We start from the raw sequence: 18,777 nt of genomic DNA, 5'->3' as shown, positions 1-18,777 counted from the left end.
TCTAATTAGAGCCTTGGATGATAAGGAAACTTGGTAAAATTTTAGGATTAGTCTCGTAATGGGTAAATTTTGATAGAAATGCACTTAATTTATAATTCAGAATAGGTCATGATAATTTGTCTTTGTTACAATTTAGTCCCTAATAATAAAACTTGAATTAGACATGGTAAATGAACTCAAATTAAGCTGAAACTTTTGGGCTTGAATAATTTTAACTAAAAGAAGGCCAGTAAACATTTAAATCTAAAATCGGGTTAGTTTCACCATAGGTGGTAAAATGACGAAAATTCCTTTATGTTAAATTACCTAAGAAAAGTTTAAAATTGGCTCATAATTTGTTTTTAAATTGATAAATAACTAATAATTAGATAAGATTGAGGTTTTATAAGGCTTGGGGTGTGTCTTGGGTGGTCGTTAGTCAGAGAGTTACTTAGTTGGCTAATGTAACGCTTCAAATTTGAGTCAATTCGTCCTAGTCGGGTTTGGGGCGTCACATCATGAGCATAAGATCTACACAATTATCATAACCACAATCATAAGCATATAACTTGTCATGTAAATCATAGATCCACTTTCTTAGAACACCTATGTAACACCCTGAATTTGGGCCTAGAAGTTTTGGGCCTTGAGCATGGGAGCGGTTGAAGGCAGCTTATAATATTCTGTTGTGCGTGAAAATTTCGTTAATGAAGGCTTGTTTTAGTGGTTAAGTGTGCTGAGAAGTGTTGGAGAAGTCCTGGGTTCAAACCTAGACTCTAGCAAAAATTTTGGTTTAAAGTGAATCAACCCTGGGTGTAGTAGGTAGGCCTTAAGAATATTGTTGGAGAAATTGTGACACAAAAAGCCTTGTGGCTTAGTGGCAAGTAGCGTGTGGAGCATTTAAGGGGAGGCATGGGTTCGAATCCCATGGCAAGCAAAGAGCATTTATTTTGCTAACAGGGGGCGGCAAGAGTTTGTGTTGAATTTAAACTCTGATGATGGAGGGATCCCACATCGAGAAGCTAACATAAGAGTGGATGCGAAGCTGGCTTTAAATAGAGAGAACCATGGGGAGAGTAAGGTACCTTTTCTTGGCTGATCCCTTTCGCTTTATGGCGTGCTTGTTTGGGTTGGGCGTCGGCTAAGAGTGCTCAGAGCGTGGATTAACTCCAGTCTCCAATCAGGTGTGTATTTCTCACTACTCTAGCTGTAGGATGGCTACTTCGGGCCGCGATGGGCTGAAAGGAGCCATATGGGCCCAATGGGCCTACGGGCCCAATTGGATAAGTTGTTTGATTGTTTAGTAAATATTGGACTAGGCTAGGTGAATCTCATATCTGTGGCTAGATTTGGGCTAAAAGGACCACACGAGTGTGTGGGCCCATTTGGGCCGAGAAAGGGCTTTAGGCCCATTCGTATTGTTATCCCTGTTTAGAATACTTTAGTTTACCAAATTAACAAAATACTCCTGGTTTGTAAAATTACTAGAATATCCTTGGTTTATAAAATCACCAAAATACCCCTAGTTTGTAAAATTACCAAAATACCCTTGGTTTACAAAATTACCAAAATACCCCTGGTTTGTAAAATTACTAAAATACCCTTTGTTTATAAAATCACCAAAATACCCCTGATTTGTAAAATTACCAAAATACCCCTGGTTTGTAAAATTATCAAAATACCCCTAGTTTGTAAAATTACCAAAATATCCCTGGTTTGTGAAATTATTGAAATACCTTCGACCTGTTAAATTATTGAAATACCCTCGACTTGTAAACTTACCAAAGTACCCTTGATTTACAGAATTACCGTTTTACCCTCGATTTAAAAATTACCAAAATACCCTTGTAGGGTAGAAATACTAAAATACCCCTGTAGGGTAGAATTACCGAAATACCCCTGTAGGGTAGAATTATCGCAATACCCCTGTAGGGTAGAATTATCGCAATACCCCTGTAGGGTAGAATTACCGAAATACCTCTGTAGGGTAGAATTATCGCAATACCCCTGTAGGGTAGAATTACCGAAATACCCCTGTAGGGTAGAATTACTAAAATACCCCTGTAAGGTGGAATTACAGAGATACCTTGTAGGGTAAAATTACCATTTTGCCCCTAAGGTGTTAAATGACTGTTTTGCCCTTGTGGCCAAGTGACTAACTTGGACTATGTGGTTGACGAATTTGATTGTGAATATATGCTGGTATATGAATGACTTGACTGTGATTGTTTGATTCAAATATGGGCATGACATTCTGCATACATGACATGTTGCATGGGTTGGGATTTTGTACGGAGGAAGATCTGATCTGTTAGGATCGCATGGTTGCTTGACGACTGTGGATCCACCGAAGGCTTAAGAGCCGTATATTCGTACTAATTTGATAAGGTCGCACGGGTCGCCCAAGACGACTGTGGACAGATCAATGGCAGAGTGCCGATCATATTTACCCGAGGCTGTGTGCCGACTATATTACCGTCGCTGATGGCTATGTGTCTAACATGATACAGCTACCGATGGCTTAAAGCCTTCTGATTATGGCTTCGTGTCAACCTACATATGGCTCTGTGCCAACCTGATTATGGTTGTATGCCAAACGTATTTGCCTAAGGCTATGTGCCAATATATGGTTATTGACGACTCTGTGTCGATCACATTTACCTAGGGCTGTGTGCCGGTTATCTTACTCTAGTTGATGGCTATGTGCCTAACATAATGCAGTTATCGATGGGTTTGTGCCACATATTCTGTTAAGTGGCTTTGCTAAATTATCTGTTTCTGGTGGCTGTGCCACAAATATCTGTTCTGGTGGCTCTGCCACAATATCTATATCTGGTGACTCTATCACAATATCTGATAACTGAGCAGCTATGCTGCAACTGTGGAGTGTAGGGCTGTGTGGGTTGAGCTATTCCCCAAATGGAGTGTAGGGCTGGTACGGGTGGAGTGTAGCGGTTGGTTATAGGCTGGATTGGGTTGGGATTGCATGCACATTCTGATTTTAGATTCTGTTACTTGATACTGATTCTGATTTTGATTCTGTTACCTGATACTGATTCTGATTCTGATTCTGATTCTGTCACCTAATTCTGATTCTGATTCTGATTCTGATTCTGGTTCTAGTTTTGATAATGTTTCTTATTCTGTAATGGGTTAAAGCCCATCTGGTACTGTCTGTTATAATGGGCTAAGGCCCAATTGGTATTGAAACTGTAAGTAAGGCTGGGGCCAGACTTTTAATTCTTTTATATGACTGACTGTTCCTTTTATAGTAGGGGATTTCACACTGAGTTTTCGTAAACTCACCCCCTTTATTAACTTTTCAGGTAATTTCCAGCCTTAGACGGATCGGAGCTGCGAGGGGCTCGGAGGAAGCCACACACTGTTTATGTTACAATTTTGATTATTACTTTTAAATGTTTTATGTGGGTTGTAGTAAAGCCGTTGCAGTTTTTTGGATTTCAAATTTGGAATTTTATTTATTGTTTTTATAATTTCTAGTATTAGAACACGGTTTTCCAAAGCAACTACTGTTGTTCAAAACATCACGTAACCGCAATTGTTTTTACATTAAGCTTCCGCAACTGCCAGGATTTTTACAAAGTTGTTAAGAATGTTATTCAGCTGAGGTTTTCTAACAAGGTTTAAAAAGGGTATAAGTTTTTAATTATTAAGAAGGGTTTTTAATGGAAACATGGTTTTTGAAAAACACTTCAATGTGACACGCTAGATTCGAGCCAAACTTTCAGGCCGGATTTGGGGTGTTACAACCTACTTAGTATCCATCTCGATAAGTTATACAACTCTTCATAAATATTTAGTATATTCATATATTTCAATACAATTAATTTGTTAATAGTAAAATATCGATGTCAAACAAACAAATAATATCGATCCATACCTTAGATTGAAGATCTAAATAGCTTCAACCTTTATTTATGGTTTCACTCAATATATCTCGAAAGATGATTTATCACATAAGTAACATGTATTAGTGTGGATCTTTGAAAATGTTTTGTCACTTAAGAGATCTATCACTAGTAGTCTTAACATCACTTACACCACGATCTAAGACCCTCGAAAAGAGGATTTTTTTTACGAAATTAGAGGTTTTCCATACAATTATTATTCAGTCCTTCAAAGTGATACAAATAAGTATTAGTAATATAGTTCATAAATAAATAACAATAACAGAATACCACTATGATTCATGGCACTATACCATTCGGCCCTATAAAGGAATAATTAGGAGAAGGGTTTTTACGACCCAAAATAATATTTACTGATACTTGATTAATTCGAATCGATCAATAAATCATAAAGGAGTGATGTTAGAAAATTGAGTAATATAGAAAAGATCATTACAATGAAAGAATAAGTTTGATTAAAACAAAATGTGAATCGACACAAGGAGAGGAAAAGAATAAGAAAAGGAAGATCTTTTTTTACCATCGGCAGCAGTGGTGGCTCGACAACGATCCGACGATGGAGGAGTTATAAGGTTTGGCTAAAAAGAGGGAAGAAAGGAGTAGGAGAAAGAAAATTAAATAAAAATAGAGGAAGAGGATTTATGGTGGTGCACGACGGTGACAACAACGGTGCTTATGGCGACAATGGGAGGAGGGAGATGAAAAGAGTGGAAGAGCAACGACCACGAGAGGTGGTGATCGGTGGAAGGAAGTTTGGGTCATGGTGGAAGAAGAAAAAGATTAGGAAGATGGTGGTGGTTGTTTGTAAAAGGAGAGAAAATGGTGAGAAAAGAAAATGAAAAATGAAAGAAAGTGACAGGGAAATGGGGTATGAACGACAATACAAGGGATGAGGGGTTGGTCAACCATGACCAGATTCAATGTATCATGCAACAAGGTAAGAGGTGAGGTTATGGCAAGGGAGGGAGACATGGAGTAAAAAGGGAATCAAGTACCCCCTAACTATGGTAAGTTTGACCTTCAAATGGAGGAAACAAATCTTCCTTATTATGGTGCAATAGGTGGACGACAATGCTCATTAAGCATGAAAAAAATTGTCAAAAAAATTTAAATGCAAGAGTGTGAACAATGAGGGTTAAACCTTTGACCACCATGATAGCTAAGTAACCACTAAACCACTAGGCAATTAATTCCCTTATTCTTAATCATGCGCACAAAATAAATAAAATATATGGGATGTTACAAATGTATTTCTGTTCTGTTTGGAAAACTTTAGCTTCAATGGATGGAGACTAGGTGATAATAATGAAGTAATTGATGCTGCTGGGGTAGAGGTTCACTTGGCCATATGGGGCCAAACATGATCTCGGACTGATGTTGTTAAGATATAAAGAAGAATCAAGAAATTACTTCTATAGTTATTGTAAAATGAGGCGTTGTCCTTGGTTCCACTGCTTTTGGCACATGTGGAAAGTGGTGCAAACCCTAACTTACTTACTGCTACTACTAATCTTATAATTATTGGTGGTGCAGGCACAGCTAGGGACACTGAAGACAGTTCGAAAGAGTCTACTAGTTTGCTGTGGGAATTCAACGAATACATGGACGTGCAAGCTTTTATGTTGGATATGCGCAAGAAGCGCAGGACTAGCATGGGGACTGCTAATGTTGTGGTAAGCAGCAAGAAGCAGGAACACAATGCAATATTAGAATAGCATAAAAAAAAGAGGACAGACCACGTTGGGCCTTCTGCTATTATGGTCGCCGCTTTTGTTTCCCTTGTTACGAGCTTACCTTCTATCGCTCATGTGAGCTCACCTGTGGTTGTACATGTAAGTTCATCACCTGCTATTCCTACTAACTCACCCTCTACTTATCCTCCTTCTTATCCCCAACCAGGTAGGGACCTTCGAGTGAAGGCGTTTTTGGTACCATTGTGGAGGACGGTGTTGCTGGTGCACCCATAAAATTTGTTGGGATGGGTGGTAAGGCTGGCAAACTATTCCATTGGCATGAGCACCTAAGCACAATAGAGTTCCATTATAGTCTAAATGATGTCACTAACCATCTAATGGCCTCTCTGTTAGAAGCAACTAAGGATCGCATGTGTTCGGATGGTTCACCTAATGGTGTGAAGAAGCCTTCTCTACAAGAACTAACTCTGTCCCTACAAGTTCTCTTGGATGAGGCTAGTATAGTTGGTTTGGGTCTCAAAGAAGGTATAAGTGGAGCTGAAGCGAGCAAGAGGAAGCTCGATGACCCTTACCAGAATGCCCTATGAGCCCTAAAAAGAGCACACGAGCTCCATTCCAAGCTAAAAGAAGAAAACCAAGACTTGTGGGGGAAGCTGAGCCTCTGGTAGTCGTTGAGGGCAAGGTAGAGAAATTATCTGGGGAGGTTGTGGATGAAATAGAAAAAAAGAAAAGCATAGATGCTGCTATGAAGAATATGGTTGAAAGCATCATGCCACTGTGAGCAAGATGGCTGAAGAGGAAAAGGTTGCTATGGCGAGCTTGGAACAGAAGCACACCGAAGCTTTAAAAGGTTTTAAGAAGGAAACTCTCCAAAACTTTAGCAACTTCCTGCTGAGCTGATAACCAATATTGCGCTGTATGCTCAAGTTGCTCGTGGGCCTTTTGATGTACGTAGAACTGACTTTGATGCTCTCTGTGACGTTTTCGGTAACCAATTGGGATTTGATATTCACTTCCCTTCTACAACTGCATGGGAAGAGTTTATGTCCAAGTGAAGAAATTCTAAAGATTTTTACTTTAAGTTTTGAAACTGTCATTTCCTACACCACTAAAAAATGGGTTATTACATTTGTTATAGGTTTTAAGAAAGGTTGTTAACACGAATTGTTATGTGATTAGTAGAATTTTGTTGAGGCTAAAGATCTTATGAGGCATAGAGAAGAAGGAAGCCAACAATAAGGTAAGAGATTACAATGGGAAGTTCGAAACTAACAGTGATGAAGACATTCCTTGTTTATTCCATAAATAACAAGGCTTATAAAGTGTGTAATAAACACACCCAATTTGTGATGGATCCCATCAACGTGATGGTCAAATATGAACCAGATAGCTCCATAGAAAATGAGTTTATTGATGATAATACGACCAATGGAAAAAAAGTTACAGCTGAACAAATAATAGAACAAAGTGAAGGTGAAGAGTAGCCTGTTGATGACCTTTCTTAGCCTTAAACCTTCCCTTAGAGTACATAAAAATCACATTTTGGATAATGTTATTGGTCATTCTGAAAGTGGTACAAGGTTAGGGACAAGCCTAGACCAAACTACCCTGATATGATTAGGCTACCTTGCTACACATCCTCCATTGAGCCAAAGAGGATGGAAAATGCTCTCAAGGATAAACATTGGACACATGTGATGCAAGATAAACTAATTCAATTTGAGAGAAATGGTGCATAGCAATTAGTTCTCAAACTAGAAAGTAACAATGTGATTGGGACAAAATGGATTTTTAAGAAGTAAACAAATGAGCATGGCAACATTTCGAGGAATAACAGTCAGTTGCAACTCACTACAGCAACTAAGGTGTTGAAAATTTTCTACTTTTGGTTAACATATTTTGACTATTTTGTGCAACTTTTTAAGGGATCTCTTGCATCAAAATTTCTGGTATAATCATGGAAAACTTTATATCAAGCAAGGAAACTTGTAAGAGTTTAATGTGATTATCTTTCTATGTGTGAGGGATATGTAATCGAAAAAAGTATTCATTTATCTCAAACATTGTCTTAGTGTTAAGTTGAAGACAAAAATTCTTGATTTACGAAGACAATATCCAAAACTCTAAAATTTTAATCTCATCACACTCTTAATTTACGAAGACAAAAACATTTATATGTTGAAGACTTACTTTAAAGTATTATGTAGGGAATTAAGATCATTGAGAGGCACTTATATGGGTGCAATTTGTTTGTAATCAAATTGTTATATTAGTTTGAGCTAAGCTTTTAGAAAGGAAAGTCTTAGGAGAGAGTTTGAAAATTACAATTGTATAATAGTCAAGTTAAAATAAATGAAAGTGAGGTTGAGCTTATATATATTATATTGTAAAGATTATATTAGATTGCTCTCTAAAGAAGGACCTACAAACATATGATTGAATTCAAATTGCATAACCAATCAATTGTACTCATTGTTATTTTGCCAATTTAAATTATTTCTAATAGTTACAATTCATGTAACAACTCAACAATCAACTCAAAGGCTAAATTTTAAAAAAGAAATTTCTCCCCGCTAAATTTTCTATATACAAATCTAACATATATTATAGCAGGGTTTAGCATAAAAAATAGATATTTTAGTTCGTTGGCTTTGTTGTTTAGCGTCAGTTGATTGATCATTACTAAATTATTTTAACGCCAATTTATACTTAATGTTAAATAAATTTCCAGGAAAATAAATGAAAACTGTTTACTCAATTAATGCTTTAATGGATATCATTATTACATTCACGCATATAATTTATTTCATGTTGAAATTATCCAATTCAACAACTAATTTGGGTCTTTTATATAATTAATGTTATATTAAAATTTAATTTCACTAATGATTTCAAGAATTAAATTATTTTTATTTTATTTTTCAGGAATTTTAAATTTAATATAATAAAAACAACTTTAAATTTAATTTTATATAATTAATGTTTTCATTTGCCACCAATAATTGGAATTAAAAAAAAAACAAAAACAAAAAACCTTTCTTCTTTCGCCTCTTCTTTAATATGTAGTGTATATATTAGATTACTAAAATTAACAAACTAATTAATTTAAGAATAAGGTAAGTTGATCTCTGTTTTAATCAAGTGCATTTTTTTTAATTTTAAAACTTTTAATAGAATTTCAATTATTCAGTCTTTTAATAATTTTGGAATATTATACATTGACGTTAGTTGAAAATTTTTTACTTATATAATTAAGTCCTTTTGAAGTATGAAATATTTCTCATTTAATTCTTTACAAATTAAAATGAAAATAATGAGAAATTATAATATAATGCCAACTAAGAATGTATTTACGTGTCATTTAAAAAATTTATTAGCTCACTATTGGAAAAGGATTGTATAAAATAATGACAACATTTGTATCATTTTTTTAATAATTTAATGTCATATCAATATTTTTATTCTAAAAAAAATTAAATCCAAATAAAAATTCTAATGAAAATCCTGAAATTTAGGATGAAATTGTTGGTGTGTTAGAGTTTGTATGACTCGAATCTCGTCACTTGTTGAAGAAATTGCTGGATTAGAGTTGCGACTGAGGGTTTCGGCCCTCACGGTACAAACCATGTCTAATAAGTTGAATACATATACAACTATACTTCTTTTATTTGACATGGATTAAAATAAAAATTTTTAACTTTTAAATAAATGTAATTGAAACTACTATTGTATAAAGAGTTTTTATGTAAAATCGGTATGCTCTTATTTTTATTATTTTACAATCACCTTATTACCATTATCTATGTCTATTATAATAATATGACATTAAACTATTAAAAATAGATAATATTGTTTTTTCATACCATCATTTCTGGTTGATTTCTGGTTGACTGTTACACTCATTTCCAACTCATCTTTCCCTGTGTTCTCCCTCATTTTTCGTTTCTTCAATTTAAAAAGAAAAGAGAAATATTAGATAAACTAGCAAGACGACAGGGACGAAAGAGGCTTTCCTTTCTGACAAGTCATGAAACTATTTCTTCACATCTTCCATGCATTGGGAAGCACCTAAAATCTTTCATGAAGAATCTTCAAGAAGCTTATAGTGTTGGACAACTTTCTTCTAAAACTCGAGCTGCTCATATCTCTCACCTGCATAGCCTCCTTTTCTCTGCAGCTTTCTCAGGTGGTATGTCGAGGTACACTACCAGATTTGGAGCTATTAGCCCATTTTCTGGTGCCTTACACCATTCAAAATCACGTCCTGTATCAGATGAGAAAGAGACCCTGAAATAAGAGTAACGATATACTATAAGGGTGGTTCCAGCTTTTAGTTTTGTTTCCATCATTGATCTCTTTTCCCACCGATTTGCACTGAAAGTGGATGGAGTACTGTGTGGTCATCCAACTATGATTTCTTAATCAAATATGCCGATATCATAAGGTTCCGTTGGCGAATCACCATAACTCGACCAAATATCCCAGTCCCTCCAAATACTAAAGCAGCTTTCTACATTAATTGTGAAGTTTTATGTTAGAATTGTGTGACCCAAATTCTAAGAGATTGCTTGCAAGTCAAGTTAAACAAAAATATATTTTCTTTCTAGAAGATTTAGTATTTATTAGTATAATATATTTAGCATTTATTAGTATAGTTTATTTGACTTACTAATTTAGCCTATAAATAGGCTCCTTTACAATCTTAGAATTAAGAGACACCCATTAGATTAGAACTCATAACACATTCAGAGAATTTTGTGTTTACGTTTGAGGGTTCTTTGTTTTTCGGGCTTTTGGGGTTTAGTTTTTATATCCATCTTTTGTACTCTTCATTCTTTTGCCATTATAGTAAAATTATCTTTGCCCATGGTTTTTTATCCTCTTTTGAGGGGTTTTTCCACGTTAAATTTGTGTGTTCATCTTCTCAATTTCTTCTACTATTTTTACTTGTTCGTTGCTTAATCGGGACGATCCTAACAAGTGGTATCAGAGCTAGTTTAACTTTCATAGATCAGCCAGGTCAGAGATGGCAGCAACAAGGTTTGAAATTGAGAAGTTCGATGGTGAGACAAATTTCAATCTGTGGCAAGTTCGGATGATGGCAATTCTAGTTCAAAATGGCTTGAAAAAGGTTGTTACAGGGAAAAAGCCTGAGAATCTAAATCAAATAGAATGGGAAGAGCTTGATGAAAAGGCCTTGTCTGCAATCCAGTTGTGCCTCGCGAATACAGTATTGCAGGAGGTATTGATGGAGAAGACCTCATTCGCCTTGTGGAAAAGGTTAGAAACTCTTTATGCGACTAAGTCTCTGGCTAACCGTTTAGTGTTGAAACAACGTCTATTTACGTTTCGCATGAACGAAGGTGAGCTTCTTAAAGATCACATCAGTCAATTCATTACTCTTTTAAATGATTTAAAGAACGTTGAGGTTCATATTGACGATGAAGATCAAGCTATGCTATTATTGTGCTCTTTACCCTCTTCATACAAGTCTTTCAGGGAGGCCATGATTTATGGCAGAGACAAACTCTCGTTCGAAAATGTGAAGGGTCATTTGTTGAGTAGAGACAAACTCGACAATGAGTTTGATTTGAATAGCAAAGCAGATAGACAAGCTTCCGTTTTGGTAGCATCAAAGAAACGAGACAAAAGGTGTCGCTATTGCAAAAAGTTAGGTCACGTCAAAGCAGATTGTTATAAACTGCGAAATAAAAGAGCTGCTGAGAGTAACGAGGAAGATGTAGCTGGTGCTAATTTGGTCGATGAAGGCGGTGATGATTTCTTGTTAGTGTCAACGAGCGATAACTCCAAGCTTACGTCTGAGTGGATACTAGATTCAGGATGTTCTTTCCACATATGTCCCAATAGAGAATGGTTCTCCACATACAGTTCAGTTGAAGGTGGAGTTGTGCACATGGGAAACGATTCATCTAGTAAAATAATCGGTATTGGTACTGTTAAAATTAGGATACACGATGGGACGATTAGGACACTCTCAGATGTCAGGTATGTACCTGATTTACGAAAGAATCTCATCTCCTTGAGTATTTTAGACTTGAAAGGATGCAGAATCAACATCGAGTCGAGCGACATTAAAGTATCTCGTGGAGCTCTCGTTTTGTTAAAAGGTAAAAGAACCGGCAGTCTTTATATTCTGGAAGGTTCTACAGTGACCGGTGAAATCGGACGTCCCTCGTCCGTTACGGAGTCAAAGTCAACTCATTTGAAGCGGAGGCAACTTGGTCATAGGAGGGAAAAAGGTATGACCGTTTCGTTGAAGAGAGGTTCTCTTTTGGATGCAGGTTTTGAAAAGTTAGGGCACTGTATTCGTAAAAATCAGACCCGGGTTAGTTTTGATTTGGCAGTGCACAAGTCGAAGGCTAGAAGTCTTCAAGCTTCTAAGCATAGATTCGACTCAGTTAATTCCCTGCATAGTTCAAGATAGGCCCGTGGCGGGTTTTGGCAAAGATGGCATTGAAAGAATTCGTGTCAAGGTGGAGATTGTTAGAATTGTGTGACCCAAATTCTAAGAGATTGCTTGCAAGTCAAGTTAAACAAAAATATATTTTCTTTCTAGAAGATTTAGTATTTATTAGTATAGTTTATTTGACTTACTAATTTAGCCTATAAATAGGCTCCTTTACAATCTTAGAATTAAGAGACACCCATTAGATTAGAACTCATAACACATTCAGAGAATTTTGTGTTTACGTTTGAGGGTTCTTTGTTTTTTGGGTTTTCGGGGTTTAGTTTTTATCTCCATCTTTTGTACTCTTCATTCTTTTGCCATTATAGTAAAATTATCTTTGCCCGTGGTTTTTTATCCTCTTTTGAGGGGTTTTTCCACGTTAAATTTCTGTGTTCATCTTCTCAATTTCTTCTACTATTTTTACTTGTTCGTTGCTTAATCGGGACGATCCTAACATTTTACCACTACGATTCAATACGAAAATTCTTTTTTGTTTGGGTTTTAAAGATAGATAAAAAGAAATTTCATTATGAAGGGAGTGGGTAATTGGAGGAGAAAGGAGTATGGATGGTAAGTTGGAATAGACACTAATAGTGAGTTGGAAAAAAATTTAATGACATGTAAATACATTCTTAGTTGTCATTATGTCTTTGGTTAAATACATAATTGTTTAATGACATGTAAATACATTCTTAGTTGTCATTATGTATTTGGTTAAATACATAATTGATGTAGTAGGAAGAGTTTAACTAATAATTTTTAAAAAGATATCAATACAATTTTCATATAAAATTAGAAATAATTAGAAAATTACAGTTTTATTATTCTCCAATCTGAGTTTTGCTTACGTCTCGAATGAATTCAAGAACATATTTGAAAAAATTTTGACCGACGGTTAGAATAATTTATGAATTTTGAATAGCGATAACAGCGAAGCCTAATAAAATAACAATTACTACCCAAGAAGTAATAAGTACTTAGGCATGGACTTGAAAACCTGCTATTTGTCAATAGAAATGTTGGCACACTTCCACACTAAAGATATGGTAGGCATGACAATTTCCATTTGAAGCACTTATTTATAATTTAAGTAAGTTACTTTTTTACTCATTGTCTTTTAAATTTTTAAAGCTATTTCATGCCTTTTGTTTAAAAAATTTATTTATAATTTTTATATGTTAAATATAAATTTGATTTTAAATAAAATATTTTTAAGATTTTACTTAATTGAATTAACTTTTAATGTTATAATATTAAAATGAATTACTATTAAATTATTAAGATTAAAATATAGTTTTTAAAAAGACACATGTTAATAATATTTATCAAATTAAATTTATGTTCTTTTAAATATAATAAGATTTAATTACATTCATGGATTAAAATAAAGTAAAAGTAAATAAAATATCATAAAAATTGAATTTTAACAATTTTAACATTAAAAAAATTAATTTAACAATAGATATAAAATAAAGGCTTAATGATAAATTTGGTCACTAACGTTTATATGTTTTGTCAAAATGGCACTAATTATATTTTTGAGCTTTTTTCAGTCATTAATCTTTGTTTTTTTTTCAATTTGCTTTTTTTAATAAATTTGATAAGGGTATTGTTAAAAGTTAATGGAGATGATGTGGAATTTCATATGTGGAATATTTTTAATGAGATTAATTTATTATTTAGGTAATTCAATGAAATAATTACATGTGGAAAATAATAAAACAAATAAATCATACATTAAATTAAAAAAATAAATCTCAATTAAAAAACATAAACGTAAATATTGAAAAAAAAACTTAATCGAAAAATCTCTCAATAAACAAATTGATTGAAACTTTTTGAAAAAAAGATTGAAACCTTGAACCATTCTGAAACCTTGAATCACTAAGAAATCTTACTAAGTATTGAAATCAAATTGAAAATACTGAACTTTCAATCAAGAGGCAAGAGGGAAACCCAAAACCTTTTTCTCTAAAGAGGCACAGACTACATTTAGAATCGAGAGATTGAGGCAAGGCAAATGTTAGTATTTCATTACTAATCGATTGGATATTCTAATATTTTGGGTCTAAGCTTATGAAATTTGGTGTTTAACTTGATTTTCATAGTAATATTATTGAATTAGATTTAGGGTTTTGAAACCCTAAATTCCAAAATTCAAAATTGAAACTAGTATTTGGGTTGTTTTGGTTCAAAAGAGAAAAAAATTTGTAATGAAGTGAAATATAGGTTAGTCAAATGTACCGAAAATGGATTTCTTGATATTAAGATATGTTATTTGTCTGCTCATATAGAAATAATGAAAAAAATAAAGACCATAATCAAATTCAAATATCTTTATAGAACATATTACTTCATGGGTTGGGTTGAAAATTTAAAGACAAAGTTTTTTAATTCTCAAAAGCCAAAGACGCCATCTTCATATTAAATTCTACGTCACCTCCGCTAACTTTTTTAACGGTACTTTTATCAAATTTGTTAAAAAAACAAAGTAAATTAAAAAAGAAAGAACAAATGTTGATAGCTAAAAAAGACTAACAAATACAATTATAGCCATTTTGACAAAACATACAAATATTAGTAACCAAATTTGTCATTAAACCTAAAATAAATAACCTATAATAAATTATTAATTATATATATTATTTAAATTATAATATATATTAATATTAATATCCAAATCATGACAAATTTATTTGTTATTTAAAATTGAATACCATTGATATAATTGATTTTAAGTTATTTATTATAATTACATTATTTTTAATATATTAAGGATTTTTTAAGAAATTCATTAAATATTATAAATTTAATATATAGAGTATAATAGTATAAAGTGGAAAGAGCTAGAAATGGTTGGAGGGAGTAGATACGTCTTTTATTATTTCCCATTAAAACCCCCCACCAAACCTCTTCTTTATATATTAAATATCAAAAATAAATTATTCATAAACCATGCTTTGTAATTTGTCTCTTAATTTGCCAAAATTTTATTTTCTTTAAACTGTGAATTTCATCTGCTTGCAGACAGAGAGAGAGAGAGCAGTGCAGTGCAGTGAAGGTGAAATGGCTTTCGGTAGTACTCCAGTTCTTCTTTGGCTCTTCTTCTTATCTTTATCTCCATTGACCAAAGCTAAAGTTCCAGCCATCATAGTGTTCGGAGACTCCTCCGTGGATTCGGGCAACAACAACCTGATCTCGACGGTTTTGAAGAGCAATTTTCAGCCTTACGGTCGTGATTTTTACGGGGGTCAACCAACTGGACGCTTCTGCAATGGCCGAATCCCTCCCGATTTCATCTCCGAAGCTTTTGGACTGAAACCAGCCATCCCAGCTTACTTGGATCCTGCTTATAATATATCGGATTTCGCCACTGGTGTTTGCTTTGCTTCTGCTGGAACTGGCTACGACAATGCAACCTCCAAAGTGCTTGTAAGATGAAAAAGCCACTACACCTGTATATAAACATGCCCCAGAAGAAGCTAATTATTGAATATTTGTTCCCTTTTACGGTTTTTGCAGAATGTGATACCACTATGGAAGGAATTAGAGTATTACAAAGAATACCAGCGAAAGCTGAGAAGCTACGTCGGTGAAAATAAGGCAAATGAGATTCTGAGAGAGGCCTTGTATCTAATGAGCTTAGGGACGAATGATTTCCTAGAAAATTACTACGTTTTCCCCACCCGAAAATCCCAGTTCTCAGTGAGGCAATACCAGGATTTCCTGCTAGGGCTGGGCGAAAACTTCGTAAGGGAACTCCACGCTCTAGGTGTCCGGAAAATATCCATCACCGGCCTTCCCCCGATGGGGTGTTTGCCGCTGGAGAGGGCCACCAATATCCTGGGCCAAAACGACTGTGTACCCGAATACAACAATGTGGCATCCGGATTCAACAGGAAACTGGAAGGCTTGGTTGCAAAACTAAACAAGGAGCTTCCTGGAATGCGAATGGTGTCTGCACCTGCCTATGACATTTTCTATCAGATTATTACCAGACCTTCTCTCTTCGGTAAGTTTCTCTTTTGCTGCATTTTGCTTCGTTGGACCACTTTGCAGAGTTTTTTTTGAATTAATTAAATCAATTAAAAAAAGCTAAGTAGAAGTAGAAAATTTTCAGTAGCTTTTATCTGCAACTCATCAACTCTTAAGGTGTTAGGACCATAATAGCTCAACCAGGGCGGTAACCAGGGTGCATGCGTTGCAGGGACCTCAAACATTAATTATTTCAATTTTACTAATTAAAACCTAATTTATGACTGAAGGGATGTATAGATTATATTTATTTAATTTATATGATGTGATTTTTAATTTTATCTATTTTTGATAAACAGTTACCATAAGTAAAGAAATTAAATTTATAAAAAAAGTTTTCTTTTAATGAATTATAAAAAAAATAAAGTTAAATAGATGAAACCATTGATGCTAAACAGTTGTCATCTAAGAGACTGTGGAAAGCTTTTAATGAATGTTTTTTTTTCTTGTCTGAAAATGTATCTATTCTATTAGCATATTGTAATCAGCAATTATGAATGTTACCCAATAAGAAGAAGATAAATGCTGGTGGTGTTAAGTGTTATAATGAAATATTGTATAAGAAATCAGTAATTACACAAAGATCTGTACTTGGGAGCATTTAATGTGATGGGACAATGACTATCTTCACAGACTCTGTAGTTATGAGTAGCTCTCTTATCATTTATCAAATATAAAATTGGATTTTAAAAGATGGGTGTTTGGAATGTGGAATTGTAGGGTTTGAGGTGACGGGAATGGCATGTTGTTCGACGGGGACATTCGAAATGAGTTACCTATGCAATCAGTATAATCCATTTACATGCAGTGATGCCAGTAAATATGTATTTTGGGATGCTTTCCATCCCACTGAAAAAACTAACAAAATCATCTCCGACCATCTTATTCCTCTTCTTTTAGCTATGTTTTCTCATTAGTTTTTTATTTTTTTTCATTTCTCTGCAACTACAAACTCTCTTTTACATGCATGCATCCATGGATGGTGTTCATTGTCTAGCTAAGCCTAGTTCTATATCAATATATATAGCTGTTCATTCACATGGCTAAAAATTATCAATAAGAAAACCCTTTTATCTCAAGCTGATTTTTCTTTTCTGAAAACTAAACTATCATTCCTTTAATAAGAGAAACAAAATAAACAATAGGTAGACCCTGCATTGTAACAAATCACTAAAACCAGAAGCAGAAAAAAGGATGGAAAGGGAGCAGGAACTCTAGTGCAACTCGTCACAACCAAAGGCAGCAATAATATAGTGGATCCGTTCACCTCTGCTAAACTAGGTACACTCCCTGCAAAGGCAAAATTGATTTACGGACAGACAACAGAGCTGTTCACCCCGGCTTTAACTGCCTTATCTGCATCTACATTTTCATCCCTCGAGGTCTGTCTGGTTTCCCAACTCTGGCCTCGTCAGCATTTACAACAAGAAACATCAATGCTCCTAAAAATAGTTGGGGCTTTAGTAGGATACTGAAATGCATCACTGCAGTCGCTCTCAAATGATGAGCTTATGGTTATAGGTACGTGCCCGTGTCCAGCCATGAAATGGTAATTTCCTTAATCGTGAGGCCGGGTCTCTGTCAGTGCCGGAATAACAGCTTTACCAATAAAAGAAAAAAAAATGGTAAGGGATAATCCTTTGTGACCAATTCTAGCCCGGCTAGGATTGCCTTAAACCAATGCATCCTTTGCATGCGTATGATTTGTGTTGGGAGAATAGAAAAGTAATTATAAGGTTGAGATTGAGTATGGTAACATTGAAATGGGTTAGATGTGGTAAATATTTAAAAAAAAAGTGAAATTAAGTTGTATATTTTGTGACAGTAAAGTTATAATTTTATTATGTTAGTAGTTGATATATTTATAATTTTTAAATGATTAAATTATTTTTTTATTATTTTAAAGATTAAAGTGTAATTTTATAATTATTAATTTAAATTTAATAAATTATAAAAAGGTTACCAGAGAAATTTTTTATCTTAGAGGGTTAGAGCTCTGCCAACCCCTACTAGCTTACTATTGTTTGAAATCAATTACATCGGTGATAGTGACTTGAGATTTGATATAAGCATTAAATATTAAACCATAAACTTCATACACAAAACTCAAAAAAATTTAATAATTATAATTAATATTTAATTATGTTTAAATGAAATTATTAGAAATTTATTTATATGTCTTCTACTATTTTTTTTTATCTAATATTGTGTTGTATCGCTATTAATTGATAGTGCATGAAACTCATATATTCACGATATATTAATATTAAATGATAGATTAAAATATATTTAGAGTAAAATATTAGATATATTAGTTTAAAATAAGTTTAGGGTATAGAATAAATAATTAAATTTATATTTATATTGAATAATAAAATATAAAATATAAAATATTTTTTGTTAAATAAAGAATAAAATGATTAAAATTATATTATTTAAAATTATATGATATTAAATCATAATTAAAATTATATTAATCATAATAAAAAAATTATATATTTACCATCTTTTATATTGAATCAATAAATAAATAAATTATATATATAAACTAATGTAATCATTATATAATAACATAAATAATTCTCTTTATCCATATTAGGAACTCTATTCCCGTATATGCATGTGGAAATCATATATTTAGAACATAGAATAAATAATGAAATGTATAATT

General features: G+C 33.7%; 1 protein-coding gene and 1 pseudogene across 1 annotated transcript; one reads left to right on the top strand and one right to left on the bottom strand.

Annotated features, from left to right (window-relative positions):
* Positions 1 to 9,635: 9,635 nt before the first annotated feature.
* LOC107956421 (thymidylate kinase-like) lies at positions 9,636 to 14,488 on the bottom strand (annotated as a pseudogene).
* A 421-nt stretch (positions 14,489 to 14,909) lies between these two features.
* On the top strand, positions 14,910 to 17,185 carry LOC107955049 (GDSL esterase/lipase At2g42990). The gene is made up of 3 exons (XM_041116552.1): positions 14,910 to 15,503; positions 15,594 to 16,083; positions 16,827 to 17,185. The coding sequence occupies exons 1-3, from the start codon at positions 15,138 to 15,140 to the stop codon at positions 17,021 to 17,023; spliced, it is 1,053 nt and encodes a 350-aa protein (XP_040972486.1). The 5' UTR covers positions 14,910 to 15,137; the 3' UTR covers positions 17,024 to 17,185.
* The last annotated feature ends 1,592 nt before the right edge of the window (positions 17,186 to 18,777 follow it).

Source organism: Gossypium hirsutum, chromosome A07 (genome assembly GCF_007990345.1).
Source record: "Gossypium hirsutum isolate 1008001.06 chromosome A07, Gossypium_hirsutum_v2.1, whole genome shotgun sequence".
NCBI lineage: Eukaryota > Viridiplantae > Streptophyta > Magnoliopsida > Malvales > Malvaceae > Gossypium > Gossypium hirsutum.
The sequence above is the reverse complement of the archived record's forward strand: the minus strand, read 5'-3'. Positions and strand labels throughout refer to the sequence as shown.